This window comes from Zootoca vivipara, chromosome 4, assembly GCF_963506605.1.
Source record: "Zootoca vivipara chromosome 4, rZooViv1.1, whole genome shotgun sequence".
Lineage (NCBI taxonomy): Eukaryota > Metazoa > Chordata > Lepidosauria > Squamata > Lacertidae > Zootoca > Zootoca vivipara.
In genome coordinates, this window is record NC_083279.1 from 70,257,172 (window position 1) to 70,274,371 (window position 17,200).

The 17,200-nt window shown below is 41.9% G+C and overlaps 1 protein-coding gene across 4 annotated transcripts in view; it reads left to right on the plus strand.

Moving 5' to 3' along the window:
* CMSS1 (cms1 ribosomal small subunit homolog) overlaps positions 1-17,157 on the plus strand; it is a 179,387-nt gene extending 162,230 nt beyond the window's left edge. Inside the window, exons 3-11 of one of the 4 annotated variants that reach the window (XM_035114730.2) lie at positions 1,055-1,155; positions 3,178-3,261; positions 7,614-7,743; positions 8,882-8,941; positions 9,856-9,958; positions 11,198-11,258; positions 12,325-12,412; positions 13,693-13,781; positions 16,633-17,157. In XM_035114730.2, coding sequence (XP_034970621.1) covers positions 1,055-1,155; positions 3,178-3,261; positions 7,614-7,743; positions 8,882-8,941; positions 9,856-9,958; positions 11,198-11,258; positions 12,325-12,412; positions 13,693-13,781; positions 16,633-16,716 — 800 coding nt within the window. In that variant the 3' untranslated portion in view covers positions 16,717-17,157. The remainder of the gene's footprint in view (positions 1-1,054; positions 1,156-3,177; positions 3,262-7,613; positions 7,744-8,881; positions 8,942-9,855; positions 9,959-11,197; positions 11,259-12,324; positions 12,413-13,692; positions 13,782-16,632) is intronic. The other 3 variants (XM_035114729.2, XM_060273730.1, XM_035114731.2) reach the window with 3 other exon arrangements.
* Positions 17,158-17,200: the final 43 nt, after the last annotated feature.

The window sequence follows — 17,200 nt, forward strand, 5'->3', positions numbered from 1 at the left end:
TGTAAATAATACCTTTCAAAACCAGGATTCAGTCCTGATATTTCTTCCAGATTAAATAACTGTTTATTGCAAAGATGCATTTGAACTGGGGAAAGTTTGCACAGGAGCAGGAAGCATTTAATATATTGCTATGGGGTGTCTTCCTCAGATTCATGTAATTAGAACCATCAAATTGTAGAGTTGGAAGGGACCCCGGGAGTCATCTAGTCCAACCCCCTGCAATGCAGGAATCTTTTGCCCAATGTGGGGCTTGAACCCATGACCTTGAGATTAAGACTCTCATGCTCTGCCAACTGAGCTATCCCAGCAAGATGCTGAACTTAATTGTGTCATTCCAAGCTGAAAAGGGGTATTGCATACTGCAATCCAGTTCCAAAGTAAAGATGGGCAGTTAACAGGTGGTGCATTGTTTGCAAAGTTGTATCCTGGAAGCCATTTGTCTACTTTTAGAGTTCTATAATGAGCAATATACAAGCAGATACAGGAGAAGAGGCCATTTATGACTCTGCTTTGGGGGCACCTCCCTCTCCGCTTTCTGAACATGCCAAGTCAGGATTTATAAAGAAATGTTAAAGTTAGCCGCCAGGTTTTCTTGGCAAGCTCTAGTATAGACAGTACAAAGTCTCTAGGTTTCAGTATACAGTGGGTATCTTGGGAAGCAGTTGACTCAGCATATGGATACCTGGATAGAGCAATACAAATATATTCCAGTGCATAGTAAATGCTGCATTGCAAGTGATTTTTGAACCTCTGGATCATCTTGAGTGTTCCTCTGGAATCTGATTAACTGGTATTCCTTCCATCTCCCAACCCCCCTCCTTGTACAGTGCAGGGAATGAAATCCTTCCCCCCAACCATCATGCCCCAAGAATATGTAAAAGCCACTAGCTTTTTCTTTTCTTTTTCTTTTTGGCCAGTGGAGGAGGCATTGCACATCCAAACTGATAGGCCCTCAAGCCCCCAAGTTTACTACTGGAGGAAACAATTGCATCAGTCTCATTTGATCAGAATGCAGGACAGTGGATATGTTTTTGAGATTTACTTTTGTCTTTAGGTCTGTCACCTGATGCCTCTTCGGAAGAATGTGCTGGCACAAGTAAAACAGAGCAGCAATATACAACCCCTATGCCACCTACTTCACAGAAAAGAAAACAGGTTAGTTGGTTTTATTCTCATGACTACCAAGCAGAGAAAGATGATGCATAATGAAAAGTGGGCAATGGAATTTCTGTGCTGCTTGCTAGGTTGAATCCAAATACTTGCGTTTCTGGGTCTATAGCAACTCTACTAGTTGGTACTTGGTTGCCAGCTCTACAGTTCAGCATTTTATCTATCACCAGTTTAGTGACCACAGTGTGCAAATGTCCACAGTTATGCTGTCTGCTGCGAATGGGAATTGTAGTTCAGAACATCCAGAGGGCACTAGGTTGTGAAAGTTTCTTTAGAGTTACAGCACTAGAAAAAAGCAGTGCAGACTATGAAGCATCTTGTCAAAAACTGCAAAGACCTCTTAAAGTATTTTGCATCTTAAATTGGAGCACTTGAAAAATCCAAATTTATTTTTGAGTGGACAGATGGGGACAAACATATCATTACCAAAAGGTACAGTAGCAGGTGTGGAATTTATCAAGACATACTGCCAGACATCTTGTATGCTGACTGCCTATTTTGCAAAGGCCGTTGGCTAAAAGCAACAAAAAAAATTGTTTAAAAGAAAACCTGACTGCCATTTCAATTAATTTGTTACGTTTTAGTGTATACTGCTGTTTCAGCCTGTTCAAGCTGATTTTCTGCATCAAAGCTTTCTTTTAGAACACTATATTTTTGAGTTGGTGACATCTCAATGTCTGGAAGGCAAGGGGAGCAGATTTTTTTAAAAAAACACAAAACTGTTGCTTTGAAGACGAGTCTGAAAACCCGTTCTTCCAGGAACTTTGCATGTGCCATTGCCAAAAGTTAGACTTCGGCAAATACGCTCACAGTGCTGAACGTGGCACTGCCCTCTGATGAGTGTGATGAGCACTTCAAAGCTGGAGGGGGGGGTAGGATTGTCCAAGGAGTTTTGTAGCGATTCTCCACCAGTCCCAAAGTTGGGAGGAAGGCCTCTTCCTCTGGAAGAAGAGAAGCAGACAGGGTTGTCATTGGCTGCCACTGCTTGAAGGCGCTCGGAGCACCAATGGGAAGTGGCACATAACAGGGCATGCTTGTCCCATGTAGCCTTTCCCTTGGGAAAGATGGCTGGGTGGAACATTTGGTACTGCTTCTGGAAGGCAGCATCACCTTCAGGCAGCAATGGCTAACAATGTATGGTTCAAACAGACCCCTGGCCTTTCCCTCTGGAAGTGCAGGCCAGGTGGGGAGGGCTCTGCCAACAAATTGTTGATTCCCAATAACCATATACACATCACTTCTCAATGTCGCTGCTGTATCCAAATTATCTGACCGTGGGTCAGATAAGGGTCAGACCGTGGGTGGCTTCCTATGTTCAAAGTTGCTTTATTCCATTGCGGATCGCTTCTAATCATTGTGACCCTTCTTGGCCTCAAATAAAGCGAAAACTGTGAAGGGTAGAGTTAGATACTCTTAAACTGGCAGGGTGCAGAAACAGATTTTCAATATGTTCCTTTAAATGTACACCCCCTCCAAAAAAAAACCCGTCATGTGATGTTTTGTAAGGCACAGGACATGATTATACATTGAGAAAAGGTCATTCGCAAACAGTGCAGCAACAATCACTTTCTGAGTGCATTTTTCTTGTTCACTCAATAGCCTATATAATTAATGCCAAGTTTGTTTGTTTGTTTTTTCTGTTGGGTTTAAAGCATGCAGTGAACATTCCATATCTAGAATAGATAGAGTTCATTCATTATGTAACATGAAGCCAGTTGATATTTGTTTGTTAAATGGTAAACCTGCCCTATTCCTGTTGTTAGTTCCCGCTTATCTCCAGCTGCAGTATGCTTTTGATTTCTTCCACGGCCAGGCTGATTTGGACAGATAGAGCATGATCCAGAATATTTTCATTTTGGCAGATCCTGGCAGCCGAGACAGCCTAATTCCCACACACCGGCTCGGTTGTGTTTCTGAAGTGTTTTTTAATGATGATGTAACTCAGCCCAAGTGCTCCGCTTCTTTTCCTTCTTTCTCTCTCGCCCTGCCCACCTTCCCCACCCGCAGGCTACAGAATGTTTCCTCGGTGCAGAAAAAGAGGACTCTGCAGATAAAAACGAAAGTGAAGCAAAGCCAAAGAGAAGAAGAAAGGTACTGACTCCTAACTGACATTGCAACATAGCAGCATAAATGCTTCTCTGGAGGCTGTTATAAAATGCTTCAGAATTGTTCTGAGACAACACAAGACAAATGACTTTTTAAAAGCTTTAAAGTTTATCCCCACACCTTGTCCTTTTAGTTCTGAGGGTTATTTTTCAGTCACTGAAAATCATTTCATTCAAGAAAACTCCATCCTTGTTTTATCTTACTCCACTAATATATTTGAGCTAAATCCCTGTTCAATATACAACTGAGGAATTCATTGTAGGAAAGTATTTTTTTACATATCACCCCAATCTCCACAGCAGTGCAAGATTCCAGGGGTTCCAGGCGCTTACCCCAGGGTCTGTGTTTCCTTTAGGACAATGAGGCACAACAGAAACTATGGGGTCTTTAGAATATATGGTTTATGGTTTATGGCTTATGTAAATATATGGTTTATTTACACATATACACAACCCAAGCCTTTGATAAAAGGGGTTCAAAGCATTACATTTCAAGAGCCTCCTGTTTCTCCGGTTCAAACTGTCAGTCCACATTAAAACTCTAAAATTATTGGTAAAAACAGTTCAATGCAACAATTTTAAACATTTTTAAAAAATTAAAGCAAGTGATATCTGGGTAGGCTTGTCTAAACAAAAATGAATACAAGAAGAGTACAGTGAAGGGACCTGCCTTATTTGTATCATGTAAGGTTTTAAAAACAATATGAATAGCCATGAAATATATTTGAAGTGAAAACAGACATTGCAACATTAAACTTGTTACAAAAATGCTAATAAATCAAATCCCTTGTTCAAACCACTAGGGATAACTGTCCGCAGGTTATAAATCCAACATACTCCCATTGAGAAGGTAAAACACGAGGATCTTGTCCTTTCTGAGTTGATATGTGGATGTACTCGGTTGCCAAAAACTCCCACTTCTCAGATATAAGATTGTTCCCCCCCCCAAAAAAAAGCTTTTAAGTTCTGCTATCACTCTTTTCACTTATGCATTATTTTAACGCTCTACTAATTTGCTGCACATACCAACATGGACATAGTACAGTATCTTTACAGGCAAATGCAAGATATCCAAATTCTGTATCAGGAGTTGCTTGTCAAAGCGCTACACCAGGCATACATCACTTGTGACCTACCAAGGTGAACTCAGCCTGCCAACCATGCCTGGAAGTCCACATGGAATAAAATAAGCTTCCTGTTTGTGTTACCTACCTGGATAAAAAAAAGGGGGGGCACCTGGGAAGCCACATGAAATAGGTCAGGCACCTGGGAAGCCACATGAAATAGGTGGCAGGTTGTGCTCAGCCGAGTGGGTCGCTAGCTCTGCCGACCAGATCCACATTAAAAAACAAGCACACAAAATCCAGCTTTAAGAAGAAGATCTGTAAATTGTCCGGGTGTTCCATATGTGTGCTTTCTCCAGATAATTCACAGTTTTAAAAATCCTCATTTCAGTTGTGAATAATTGGGGTGATCATAAGAACGGCATACTCCACCCAAACACTGTGCACTTGCAGGGGCAAACAGGACTGTGCTTTCTAGTCTCACTGAAGACAGTGTGGCTGCACCCCGGTGTCCATTTGTTTGGCAGCATGTGTAAAGGGGGACTAGTATGTACACCTCTGACGCAGAATCTTGAATACCCCAGAGTTTCTGAGCATGTGGAGAAGCCTTACACATATACAGTGACATGTGCAGAAGGCATTTCCATGCATTTCACTGAACACATAGACCCTGGGGCATGGCAGTTTACCAAAAGGTAAAACAATAAAACCAAGAAAAGTTTGCAACCCTGCATTAAAGCATACAGGAGTAAATATTCTAAAACATATTAAAATTACAACAACTATCTAAGCATCTGGATCGGCTTATCTAAACAAGAATGCCTGCTTGATCTCCATAGGCAGGGAGTTCCAAAGTGTGGGTGCTGCCATGCTAAATGAGCGAGTTCTTGCAAATGCAGAACACCTTTAGTAGTGTCGATTTGGCCGATTGACAGGGAGCTCAGTTCTCCAAGCCTGGATCCTTGTATAGCTAAACAGCACCAACCACACACACGCAAGAGGTACCAACTGCCTTGAGAACACCCAAGGTTTGCAGAATTAAGAGAGGGAAAATACTTTGCCAAAAATATGAATAAGGACTGGGCATGCTCAGTGGCTAGGGAATGCTGGCTAACCGTTGGAACAGGGTAGAAGCAGAAAACCAGAGGATTGAAGTTGAGTGTCCTGGAAAAGGCTTGCATGGCTGGTTAGAAACCTGAATTGGAGTACTCCACACTGCATTTTATTATACCTTAGCACCGTTGATAGACGTTGCCTCTGTGAGATTGGCTAAATTCCTTTTTAAAGCTGTCTTAGCTCTTTCTATAGAGTGTGTTGCTGCCGATTGTGAACCTGATTTGACTCTCTTGCTTTATATTTTGACATGAAGCTATCCTTGGGGTTCTCATTCTGTGTTGGACTTTGTAACCTCTGGCAAAACAAGAAGCAGCGTGTTTGAAAAGGCAGCTATAAGGTCTGACAGAGATATCCCTCGTTGTGAGAAGCCAAGTTACAGGAAACCAGGCAGAGGGCCTTCTCGGTAGTGGCACCCGCCCTGTGGAACGCCCTCCCATCAGATGTCAAAGAGAAAAACAACTACCATATTTTTAGAAGACATCTGAAGGCAGCCCTGTTTAGGGAGGCTTTTAATGTTTAATAGATTATTGTATTGTATTTTTCTGTTGTAAGCCGCCCAGAGTGGCTGGGGAAGCCCAGCCAGATGGGCAGGGTATAAATAATATATTATTATTATTATTATTATTATTATTATTATTATTATTATTATTATTATTATCAGAACTAGTGCTGCCAGTGCATCACTAAATGATGGCTCGCAATGATTAAATGAATGCAGCAGACATAATATGACACACTTACTCTAAAGTAAACAATATCCTTTCTACAGGCACTTTGTTGGCTACTGTGAGAAACAGGATGCCATACTAAATAGGCCTTCTCTCTGACCCAACAGAGCTCTTCTTATGTTCTTTCATAGAATTGTGGAGTTGGAAGGGACCCTGAGGATCATCTAGTCCACCCCCCGCAATGCAGGAATATGCAGCTGTCCCATATGAGGATTGAACTTGTGACCTTGGCATTATCAGCACCACACTCTAACCACTCTATCCTGAGCTATCCAGGCTGTCTTAAACAGGCACTGGGTGCAGTTGTCATACTTTATATTCACAAGCTTTCCTGCAAGGATGTAATATCCATGTAAAAAAAAATGTTCCATTGGAAGGTTTTTGTTTTGTTTTGGAGACTGGCATCGCACCTCATTTTTGGTGCTTTCCAGAGCAATAGTTCTAGCATTATAGCACTGAATCCCAGAATGAACAAGCTGTAAGGAAATAAGTGTGGCATGGATATCACAGCAAACATCTCTGTGTCCCCACCCCCAATTCTTTCTTTTTAAAAAGCCTTTTGCTCTTTAGCATCTGGAATGAATTAGAAGCAAAATAATAAAACTTCCTGCGTGAAGAACGTTTCCTCCCACAGCTCTTTGAAGGAAGGGAATATTTTCAGGTGTCCTTGTTCTTACCATTATGGAATTTCTTGTTAATATCAGCATCACCCTCCAGAGTACCATTATTTTCCTGAAGGAATTGAGTGACTCAATGAATGATGTAATAGCGCCATGAAATAGTGCTCTTTCCCCCTCACCTCCCGGCTTTAAGTGAAGTGAGTCTCATTGATCTTTGTCAGATTCTTATCTGCTTATGTATGCTATGTTAGACAAATGCAAAAGATCACTCTGAAAATTGCCCAGGAGACGATCTCTGCCCTTAAAGGAAAATTTTAATTTGTTGAATTAGAAAATGCAAGCATGGATGGTGCTATGGTCTTGAAGGCACAACAGTTCAGCTATCCCTTTCTGCTTGGAGAATTTTTTAATGCTTGTTTGGGACAATCCCATAGAAACTTGATGAACAGCTGAGCAGAGATTGGGGGGGGGATGGTTGAGAGAAATATGGATAAAAGCATCTCATTTGATGTGACTCTACATTCTTCAGGCCACTGCAGAAGCTACATGCACGAGCAAATATGTTAAAGCTGTTTAAACGTGCTAAAAAAGCAACAGCTTTTAGATAGCTTTTGCCATATCCACCTGTATTCTAGACTGAATCCTGGTGTCTTAATCCATGTAGGCTACATAAGATGTCCCACATGTAAGGTTTTTGAAGACCTATTGTTTTCAGGCTAGAAAAAGAATAGAAAACAGTGTATTTATCAGCAAGAGTCCTGAAGATGGAATCGCTGTGCTAAATGTGCCTCTTCTTCTGTTTCTTTTTAGAAGAAAATTTCTGATATTCTTTCAAAATCATCTCCCAAACCAGGAGTCCCTGAAGACCTACAGAAACTTCTTAAGGAACATTTTTGTACTAAACGTTCAGTGATTGAATTAGAAGAATTACAGTTGCCAGGTAATGAAATATATTATATAATGAAGGAATATTATAAAAGATGCACCAGCAGAAAGAACAATAGGAATGTTAGTTTGTAACACAACTGTGGCCTGGTTTGTTCATGCTAAACCATGCTGCAACATTTAACTCTGATCCCAGCCGAGCAATGTAACTATGATTTATTAAGTACATAGTTAAAGGTTTGTTCTTGGTTTATAAACCTTTGCTAACACTAACCATACTTTAGTGTGACATGCGAACCCAGAGCACCTCCTTAACTATAGTTAAGGAGTGATCACCACCCAAAAGCTACAAAGTGAAGAGCAACAGAATATTCAAACCAATCTCAAGTGTCTGCTACTCTCACTGGTGCTATCCTGTGACATCATAAACCAAGGTTTAAGTGATTGTCTGCCAGGCACCTCACCTTTAACACTGGTTTAATAATCTCTTTTTTAAGTAAAGTGCCCTGGAAGCATGGCCGAGTGTAAATTCCTACAGACAAATACCTAAATAAAATAAAATGCATTGAAAGAAATGGAAGTGTGTATGATAGAGTGGGGGAGATGTTTTGGATCTCTAGCTGCTAACGAAAGTCAGGAATAACATACTTGTGTAAGCAGCAGGATTTCGTGTCTCGCTTTGTAAGCCCCTAGCTGCTGGAGACACAGAAAGTATAGCATTTGCCATTCTCGGGTGAGCCAGGGTGGGTTGCAGGAACTGTTTTGTATAGTTGAACTGTGCAGTTTTGTGGTATTGGGTAATGTTTCAGCTCTTGAAAGAGAAAGCTGCAAACATCCCGCAGCATGCGCAGCTGGTTAAGCAAAGCTATGTTTAAGGGTAAATTAGGAGTGGGCTGTATGGCGAGATGATTTTAGAAGGAATCAGGGTTGGGCTCAGTGCTTTTTTCAGGGGGTACTCAAGGATACACAGTACCAGCACCTATTTTTCTAGGGGGGAAACTCTGGTTGGGCTAAATGTTGTTCCCATCATTTGGCTAATCCACTTTAAAGCTTCTTATTAGCTGTGAGCACTTGTGAGACTCTGCCTTTCCAAAGAGCACTTTACATGGCTTTTGGCAAAAGAGCTTTCCTGGAAGATTTAATCGGAGGTCTTAGTTTTAGCACCAAGCAACAATATTCTCTTGCGGTTTCAGATGCCTGTTTCCTCCCTGCAAATGACCTCACCCACAGTTTTTCTTCCTACCTGAAAGAAAGTGAGTAGCTCATTGGTCTGAAAGTGTTGTGTGCATATAACTCTCATGCCCATTCTTTTCCTTAAAGGATTATAATCAAATATAGATTTCAATTTTTAGTCTAAATAAAAATGTTTCTTATTCTACTGTCTGTTTTCTGTATAGGTGCATTACCTTAACGTGGTTAGATTATGTTTGTTTTGGTCCTTTATTGATTTACAACAGAAATGGTTGTTTTCTTAATGTTCAGCAACAAACTTGCTTGTTTTAGGTACTTGGTGGTGGTTGACAATAAAAATTTTGGTGATTAAAAAGCCAATAATACATACACATTTACTCACTGCAGTCCAATTATCAACAGGTTTGGGCCAGAAATCATCACATTTCTCCCCAGATTCTGAACTGGTCTGAACATTGTTTGGAAGGGTTTTAAAACCAAGCTCTCATACTTGAAAAAATACTTGGATAATATACAGTGATATGTATTGTGGTCATAAAACTGGTGCGATATTTAGTTATATATTTATGATATTTAGCTTTATGTGTGGGTTTTTTTAAATATACTATTATATAGCAGAGTAACCTAATCTGTAGATTTTCTTTTATACACACATACACATAGAGAGAGAGATAAAGATATCAAAACAATATTATGCTATGGTCATTTGGGAGATGGGACAGCTTGCCCAGTGTCTCTTGACATTTTCAGTGGTCTTGCTTGGCCATGCCGTTTGACACTCACTCACCTGCCTGGAGTGATCAGCTTTGGAAATTTGTTTGTTTGTTTGTTACAATGTGGCTTTTACAAAAGTCAAACAAACTTAAAAGTTTGCCTGCCTGCCAGTAGACACGCAAGCACCATGTTCGCGTGCAATTAGTCATTGCTGTACATTTTGCATAACTGCTCCTGCGGCATCTCGTCTTCCCCACTGCAGTCTGCCCCAAATGGGCGAAGCTCCGTAAAAACCACATGGAGAAGAAGTCGGTGGTGATGATGATAATCTGCAGCTCTGCTCTTCGCTGTCTAGAACTCATCAAGTATGTCGTTAGGCAATGTAATAGAAGCTGGCACCCTTTTCTGAGGTTTTATCTGAAACCACGGAATCACAGGAAAAACCCGGGCACTGTCTGTCCTCTGCTAGCCTACGAAGTCACAGATGTATTTGCTCAGGCAGCTCCCCTACACTGGTAGCTTCCTTGCCTAGCTCTAGCATGAATATTTCAAGTCCAAAATAACATTTTGCATTTTGAAAAACCATCTTAACTTGCTGCATATGGCATCTTGTTAGTTCTGGGAAGCATTAGTCTCCCTCAAATGGATCGGGATGCTACAAATGTATTGCACCACTACCACTTCCGCTCCTTCCTTGGTTGGTTTGGTTTTATATGTGTGGTTTTATTAAAGAGAAGGGGAAGAGTGCTAAACCACCAAGGGGGACAGAGGTCTTTTTAATAGGGGTGTAAAGAATAAATTACAGCAGATGGGTTTTTGTGTACCACATAAGGTACACTTTCTGAATTTCCCGATTTTTCATGACAGCTGGAACCTATACTAGTTTAGAATATTTGTTCATATAACCTAATATTGGATATTCAGACTGGCAGCAGCTCTTTAGAGTCTCACACAGAGAGAGGTCTTTCACATTACTTGCTACTTGAGATGAAGCTATTTGTAGATGTAGGTATGAAATATGGGACCTTCTGCAAACAAAGGATTGCTTTACCATAGCTCTGCCACCGAGCTATGGTCCCTCTCCCCATATGTTTTTTTAGTAAAAGGTACATCCTTCTCCCTAATTGCATAAGTTTGCCTGGATTTGAATCCTGGGCATTCTCATTCTTGAAGCAGAAATCATGTCCCTAGGCCAAGAAGCCTGACACCATTAGTGAAGGTGCAAGGTTGCTACCACCTAGAACAGAGGTGTGGAACTTGTGGCATTCCAGACATTGCTGGACTCTCAATTCCCACCATCCCTGTCTATTGGTCTCGCTGGGCTGATGGGAGTTGGAGTACAACAATTTCTGGAGATCCATAATTTCGCCAGCCTCCCCAAGACACACACAGAGAGAGGTAAAACAAAAACCTGAGCGTGTGTCTCATGTTGTAGGCTGGAGTTCAGCAGGTATTCCCCAGGGCTAGAAACACTGAGGATCAGTACTATTTAATAAACTTTCCCTTGGCGCATTCATTCTTTTTCTACTTGAAATATATCAGATCCTGTCCTCATTTTGTTTTCGGTTCCATTTTTCTTTTTTTTAAAGTATTTTCTGTTCTAGGTCAATGGCAGCATTCAAAGGAGATGGCAAGGTGATGAAGATGTTTGCAAAACACATAAAGGTAAGCACAATTAAGAGAGATGAGTTTATTTTATAACTATTTTCTGTTCACTTGCCCTTTGGGTGTCTCAAAGCTCTTCTAGCCACCTCCCCCCTCCCCCTTTCACCAATTACTAGTCTGCTAAGAGATCAGCAAACGGAATACTAGCCTCTTGGGCTAGTAAAAAAGAGAAAGGGAAGAGGAAGAGGGGGAAATCACACTAGCTCCTTCTGCTAGCCTTCTTTTTCTATGCTGCTCCTGGAGGGAAAGCCTTTCCTCCTTCATCTAGCACAGAAACCAAGGGGTATGGCAGAGAAGGTATGTAACAATCCTAGTCACTTGCCTGCGTGGAATTCTGCTTGCCAAGGACTACCAGGCCAATGGCTAAATACCTCGGGTTACAGACGCTTCAGGTTACAGATGCTTCAGGTTACAGAAATAGTTCCTCGGGTTAAGAACTTTGCTTCAGGATGAGAACAGAAATTGCACGGTGGCAGCACAGCGGCAGCAGGAGGCCTCATTAGCTAAAGTGGTACCTCAGGTTAAGAACAGTTTCAGGTTAAGAACGGACCTCCAGAACGAATTAAGTTCTTAACCCGAGGTACCACTGTACATAGTGTAGTTGGCTTCATGTGCTAACTGTGCCCATTAAGTATATTTCCCCTGCTTAATAATCCCATACAAGTTACTGCAAATTCAATCTGGTGCTAACTTTATAAAGGCAAGTACATTATGCATGTTAGTTTCATACAGGTGTACATTTCTTAGTTCCACAGAAGCATACTGATTTTTCAGTTGTTTGTAGGTGAATACGTCCATTATGGGAAAAGGTGGAAGCATTGAATAGCACATTAAAAGAAAACAAACACTGTTTATAGTTAGTAGGGTTTAGTTGCTTTCCTTTTCCCCTTGAAAAGTTTCCCACTTAGATTGCTTTTCTTTTCCATGGAGTAATGCCGAATGTCCGTTAGTCTAGAGATTTCTTCAGATGTCTTTTAAGTATTTGAGAAGGAATTGGAAATGTGTAAAGTTGTTCTCTCCCCTGCCTCCTGCAAGTGCTACGTTTTTCTTTGTTTCCATCAAACAGATACAAGAGCAGGTGAAGATGCTGGAGAAGGGGGTCATCCATGTGGGTGTTGGGACACCTGGAAGGATCAAAGCACTCTTAGAGCAAGGTAAGACTGTGTTGCAGTAATGAAAATAGAGCGTTCCCCCACCCCTAAGAATGGTTTCATGAGTCTGTATATTTGATCATCTGTGGCAGGCCATGTTTGCATGCCACAATAAGCCAAGAACAACATACATGCCAACTCCCAGATTGAAAAATCCGGGATCGGCACAGTGTGGCACCAGAAGTCGCGCTGCGGCCATTTTGGAATTGGGCGGAGCAGCACCGGAAGGCACTTCTACGCATGCTCTGCCCATTTCCAAAATGGCCGCAGCGCCAGAAATCGCTTCTGCGCATGTCCAGAGACTCCAGACATGCGCAGAAGGAGCCTCCCCGGGCCAGTAATAATCTGGGGGATTTACAGGGTTTTTTAAAATCCAGCGGGAAACGGCTGGAAAAACAGGGTTTTCCTGGGAAATACGGGAGACTTGGCAGCTATGAATAAACAATGGTCATGCACAAGCTGCAAGCAGATGCACACAGCCCGGTCGCTTCCCCTTCACTCAGCCCTTCGTACAAGCAAACCGGGAAAGGAATAGCTTACACCTACACAGTGCGCTTAGCACAGTCACACTGTGATGAAGCTCTTTGCCTGCGCTATAAAGGCATCAGGTTGAGCTTCCCTGGGAAGACCATTCCACAAATGGGGTTCATCGCCAAAAAGGCCTTTTTGCTTGTCATCTGCTCCCCCAGCTTCAGAGGAGGGTCTCCAGAGTTGATCTCGGCGTGTACGGGAAAGTTTGTGTTATAGAAGGGGGTACCATTGATGCTTGTGCTCACCTTTTCTGCAGTTTAAAGCAGGAATTTGCACAATGGAGGGGCTGGAGTGTGTGCAACCCTTCGGCTTCTACCCAGCCTCTTAACAATGGTTGAGCAAGAGCCAGCATTACATCATTTTCATAATGCTGCTTATGACACACCGCTTTGGGAATTTGAACAGAAAAGTAGTTTATAAATAATAAATCATCAGCGTAATAAAAGCACAGTTCTTGTGTTTTTATGAAGTAGAAGTTTGGGGAATTAGTTGCTGGCACATACTTGGGATTAGCATGCCAGTGGCCGTTCTGCTTTTGTGTTTAGCTATTGAATAGGCACAGGACTGATTTCATAGCCAGAAACTTGCAGGGATCTTTCTTTATAGTCTGCTAACCAAGAAGGGCAGGACTCAATATGCAAAGACTAGCTGCTTGGGGATTGAATTGGGCAGCAAAGAATTTTAAAAGCCCAATATCATTTTGATAATGCACTTGCCACGCTACTAACAAATGTCTCTTACTATCTCCTCAGATGGTCTTAGCATGACATCCTTGAAATATGTCATCTTGGACTGGAATTGGAGAGATCAGAAGTTAAGAAGATTAATTGACATCCCTGAGGTACCAAGCAATAATATTTAACAAGTAAAAGCCTGTGTGGTGTCTTACATTCTTCTATTTCACATTCTAGAAATGCTAGGGGGGGGGGGGAAGGACTTTTTACACAAACGCACATCATAACTTTACTTTTCTAATCCGAGGCTTAAGAGATATATGCTGGGCCATTGCACACATTATGTGGGGAACATGGACTTGTCACTACATGGGTCAGCTAGTCTTTACATGGCTGCTGTGGTGCTGAAGGGCTCCGTCTAGCTGAAGCAGGAGAGGAAGTATATGCAGTAATGTCTTGGGCTGCTGCCTCTCTCTTCAGGCTCCATGGCATGTTTACCTTTCCTGCTGTGATTCTCTTTAACACCTCAAACCTACATTCATTTTCATTAAAGTCAGGTTCCATTGATTTCTCTGACACCTCCTTTCAAATAAGCTATGTAGGAAAGCAGCAGCATGGGCAAGTACTCCTGCTGCTTTCAAAAAGTTCCAGACCGTAGGATTTTCAAATAGAGTGTCTAACAACAACAACAACAACAACCTGTTAGAGGTAAGCCTGGAGAACAGAACAAATATTCTTCTAGCAGAATTCACATATGTACTTTGTTAACTCCTGCTCTCTACCTAAGGAGGATGAAGCAATTTGATATCTAACACTTACACTTACCTTCTTTTGAAAAAAAATACAATTCCATAATACGGCAAATCATCTGACCCTGTAAACTGAATTCATGATCATAATCTGGTAGTTTAGTGGGAAAAAATAATACTTTTAAGGCTGTACTCCCAAGCATACTTTCCCCCTTTATTACATTTGAAATTTTAAAAAGAAAAGTACGGTTGAAAAGTACAAAATACTGTACAAAACTGTGACATGCAAATGCATAGATTTATATACAAGCATCACATAATTTATACCTATTTTCTCCTGTACCACTGAAACCAAAATTAAAGAATGTATTGATTAGAGTACGATTATATCACACTAAAACAGTCCAAAGCATACTTAACTTGGTATTAATCCCTCGGGTATGTTTAGGGTTGGGATGTGAGTGAAGTGTGCTGATTGCTATACCTTGTAATTTATGGCAAACACTGTTCTGTATATGCTATCAAACCAGCAGGCACTTAGTTACATCCTCTGTCAGAAAATGCAGAAATGATACACCAATTTGCAGAAATGATACACCAAGAACAATATGATACATGAGATGCCCTCTGGTGCAGGAAATCCATTATATCACATTTTTCACAAGCTGGTTAACGAACCAGGAAAGGGGAAGCTTTGTGTTATGTCTGAATATCTGGGGATGTGAGGCAGGGCCATCTTAAGCGTAGCTGGCGTCCTGGTGTGAACTATCCCGTGCGCCCCCCCTTTTCCGAGCGTGCGACTGTCTGGCGGGCGCTGCCACCCAGCCTTGCCTTAGGGCCGACCCTGATGTGAGGCAAAGGTAAAGGGACCCCTGACCGTTAGGTCCAGTTGCGGACGACTCTGGGGTTGCAGCACTCATCTCGCATTATTGGCTGAGGGAGCCGGTGTACAGCTTCCGGGTCATGTGGCCAGCATGACTAAGCAGCTTCTGGGGACCACAGCAGCACACAGAAACACCGTTTACCTTCCTGCTAGAGCAGTACCTATTTATCTACTTGCACTTCGTGCTAAAAGCCAAAATCTTGGATTTAGAAGTAGCCCTCAGCTTTTCCCTTCCTAGTTTCTTTACTTGCTTATGTGAAGTGAAGAATGAAGCAGAAACAATCAGGATCAATGCACTAGCATGCAATTCATGCACAGTATGGTTGATTAACCCAAGGATAATTGTTACGGTATGTGTGAATGTGGCCAGGGCCTCTTTTGCACTAAATGTGTTGCGTTTCCACTCTAAGCCTTGTTTTACCAAGCTGTTGAAAATGTCACAATATAGTAAGCCCATTCTTTTTCTCAATGTTCAGAAAAGTCAACTACTAGAGATTGCAATGAATTTCCATAACTGAAGCAAGAAGGTGCCCCCTTGTGGCACTTTTCCAATGTGAAATTATTATAGTAGCAGCTGATGCAGCTGGCAAAATGACTAATATGCATACATAACGCTGAGTTTTATTGAATGTGCTTTCCAGCCAAAATGCTTGTAATTGAAACATCATTGTCAGTTACCCCAAAGACCTTTCAAACAGGTATAGGTTAAAACTTCCCTGCAGACAAGCTCAAGATTTTTTAATTTTTACTAGTCTGCTTAGCCTCCCACATGCAGACAATGTTGCCCAGGCTGACTTGAGCGGTGGATCTGACAAACTCCTAATGCAGAAGGAATTGTTAATTGCCATGGGCAAGCGACAAGCTGCAAGTTTGCAGGCATGTTTCTGAACCAATGCTGTTTCATAAGTACATCTTTAAAGGGGGGGAGAGTGTTGTGCCAGTATTAAAAATAAGAGAAGTATAAGGTATCAGCTGACTGGAGTGAGTGAGTTCATGAGAGAGACAGCACAATAAATGTTTGCATGGGGGTCTTGCAGTAACCTTCAAGGGCGGCCCAGAACATTTTGCCACTGTTGGCAAAATGCCCTGCTGCTCCCCCACAGATCCTGGCCCTCTCCCTGACAACCCCATTGTGCCCAGATTGCCACTGGCCCAGCCACTAATCTGCAGCTGCACTTGCACTGCCACCATGATGCAGTGGCAGCAGTGGGGGGGCATGGCTTTTGTGGTGAGGACAGTGGTGGCATAGGTGAAGCTGCAGTGGGGCTGGCAGCTGCTGGGGTGGGGAGGAATGGGCAGATTTGCCTCCTGAGGCAAAGTTCTGCACCTTGCCTCATAGAAGCGCCGGCCTTGGTAACCTTAATCCTCTATTTTTTTTTTCTTCAGACAAGGAAAGAAACCATTGAACTTCTGGAAATGGGACTGATCAAACTGTGCAGAGAGGGCTCTGTGAAAGTGGGACTCTTTTAGAAATAATGTTTGCCCTTGAATTCAACTCATCCTTCAGTCTGCCCAAGTTGAGGCTGCTTTTTAATTCCGAATGCTTATAGTAGAAACCCTTTTGTCACCCTTAATCCTTTTGCAATAAAGCCAGCTTTTGTATGGAGTCCTCTACTGAAATGTTTGCTTATAATGATATGAAATCGAAAGTCAACACAGATCTTTTTTTCACCAGCACATAAAGTAACTGTTAACTCACAAGATTCACTCAAAAGTATAAGCTAGTGGGTAAGAGACCGTGCCATGGGGAATCTCATTTCAGCAACAAGCTCACTAGGAATCCTTCAATGAGCCTCCTGGCCAGTTTGGGTGATCATATCTCAGCTTAATAGGCTGCAGTTTAGAAATAATAGTACCAGCTTGCTTTAAAGAGCAGTTGCAGTGATTAACATGAAAATGTGTACAAACACTCAAAGAAATATATAAATTATAACTAATAATAATGATAGTAATG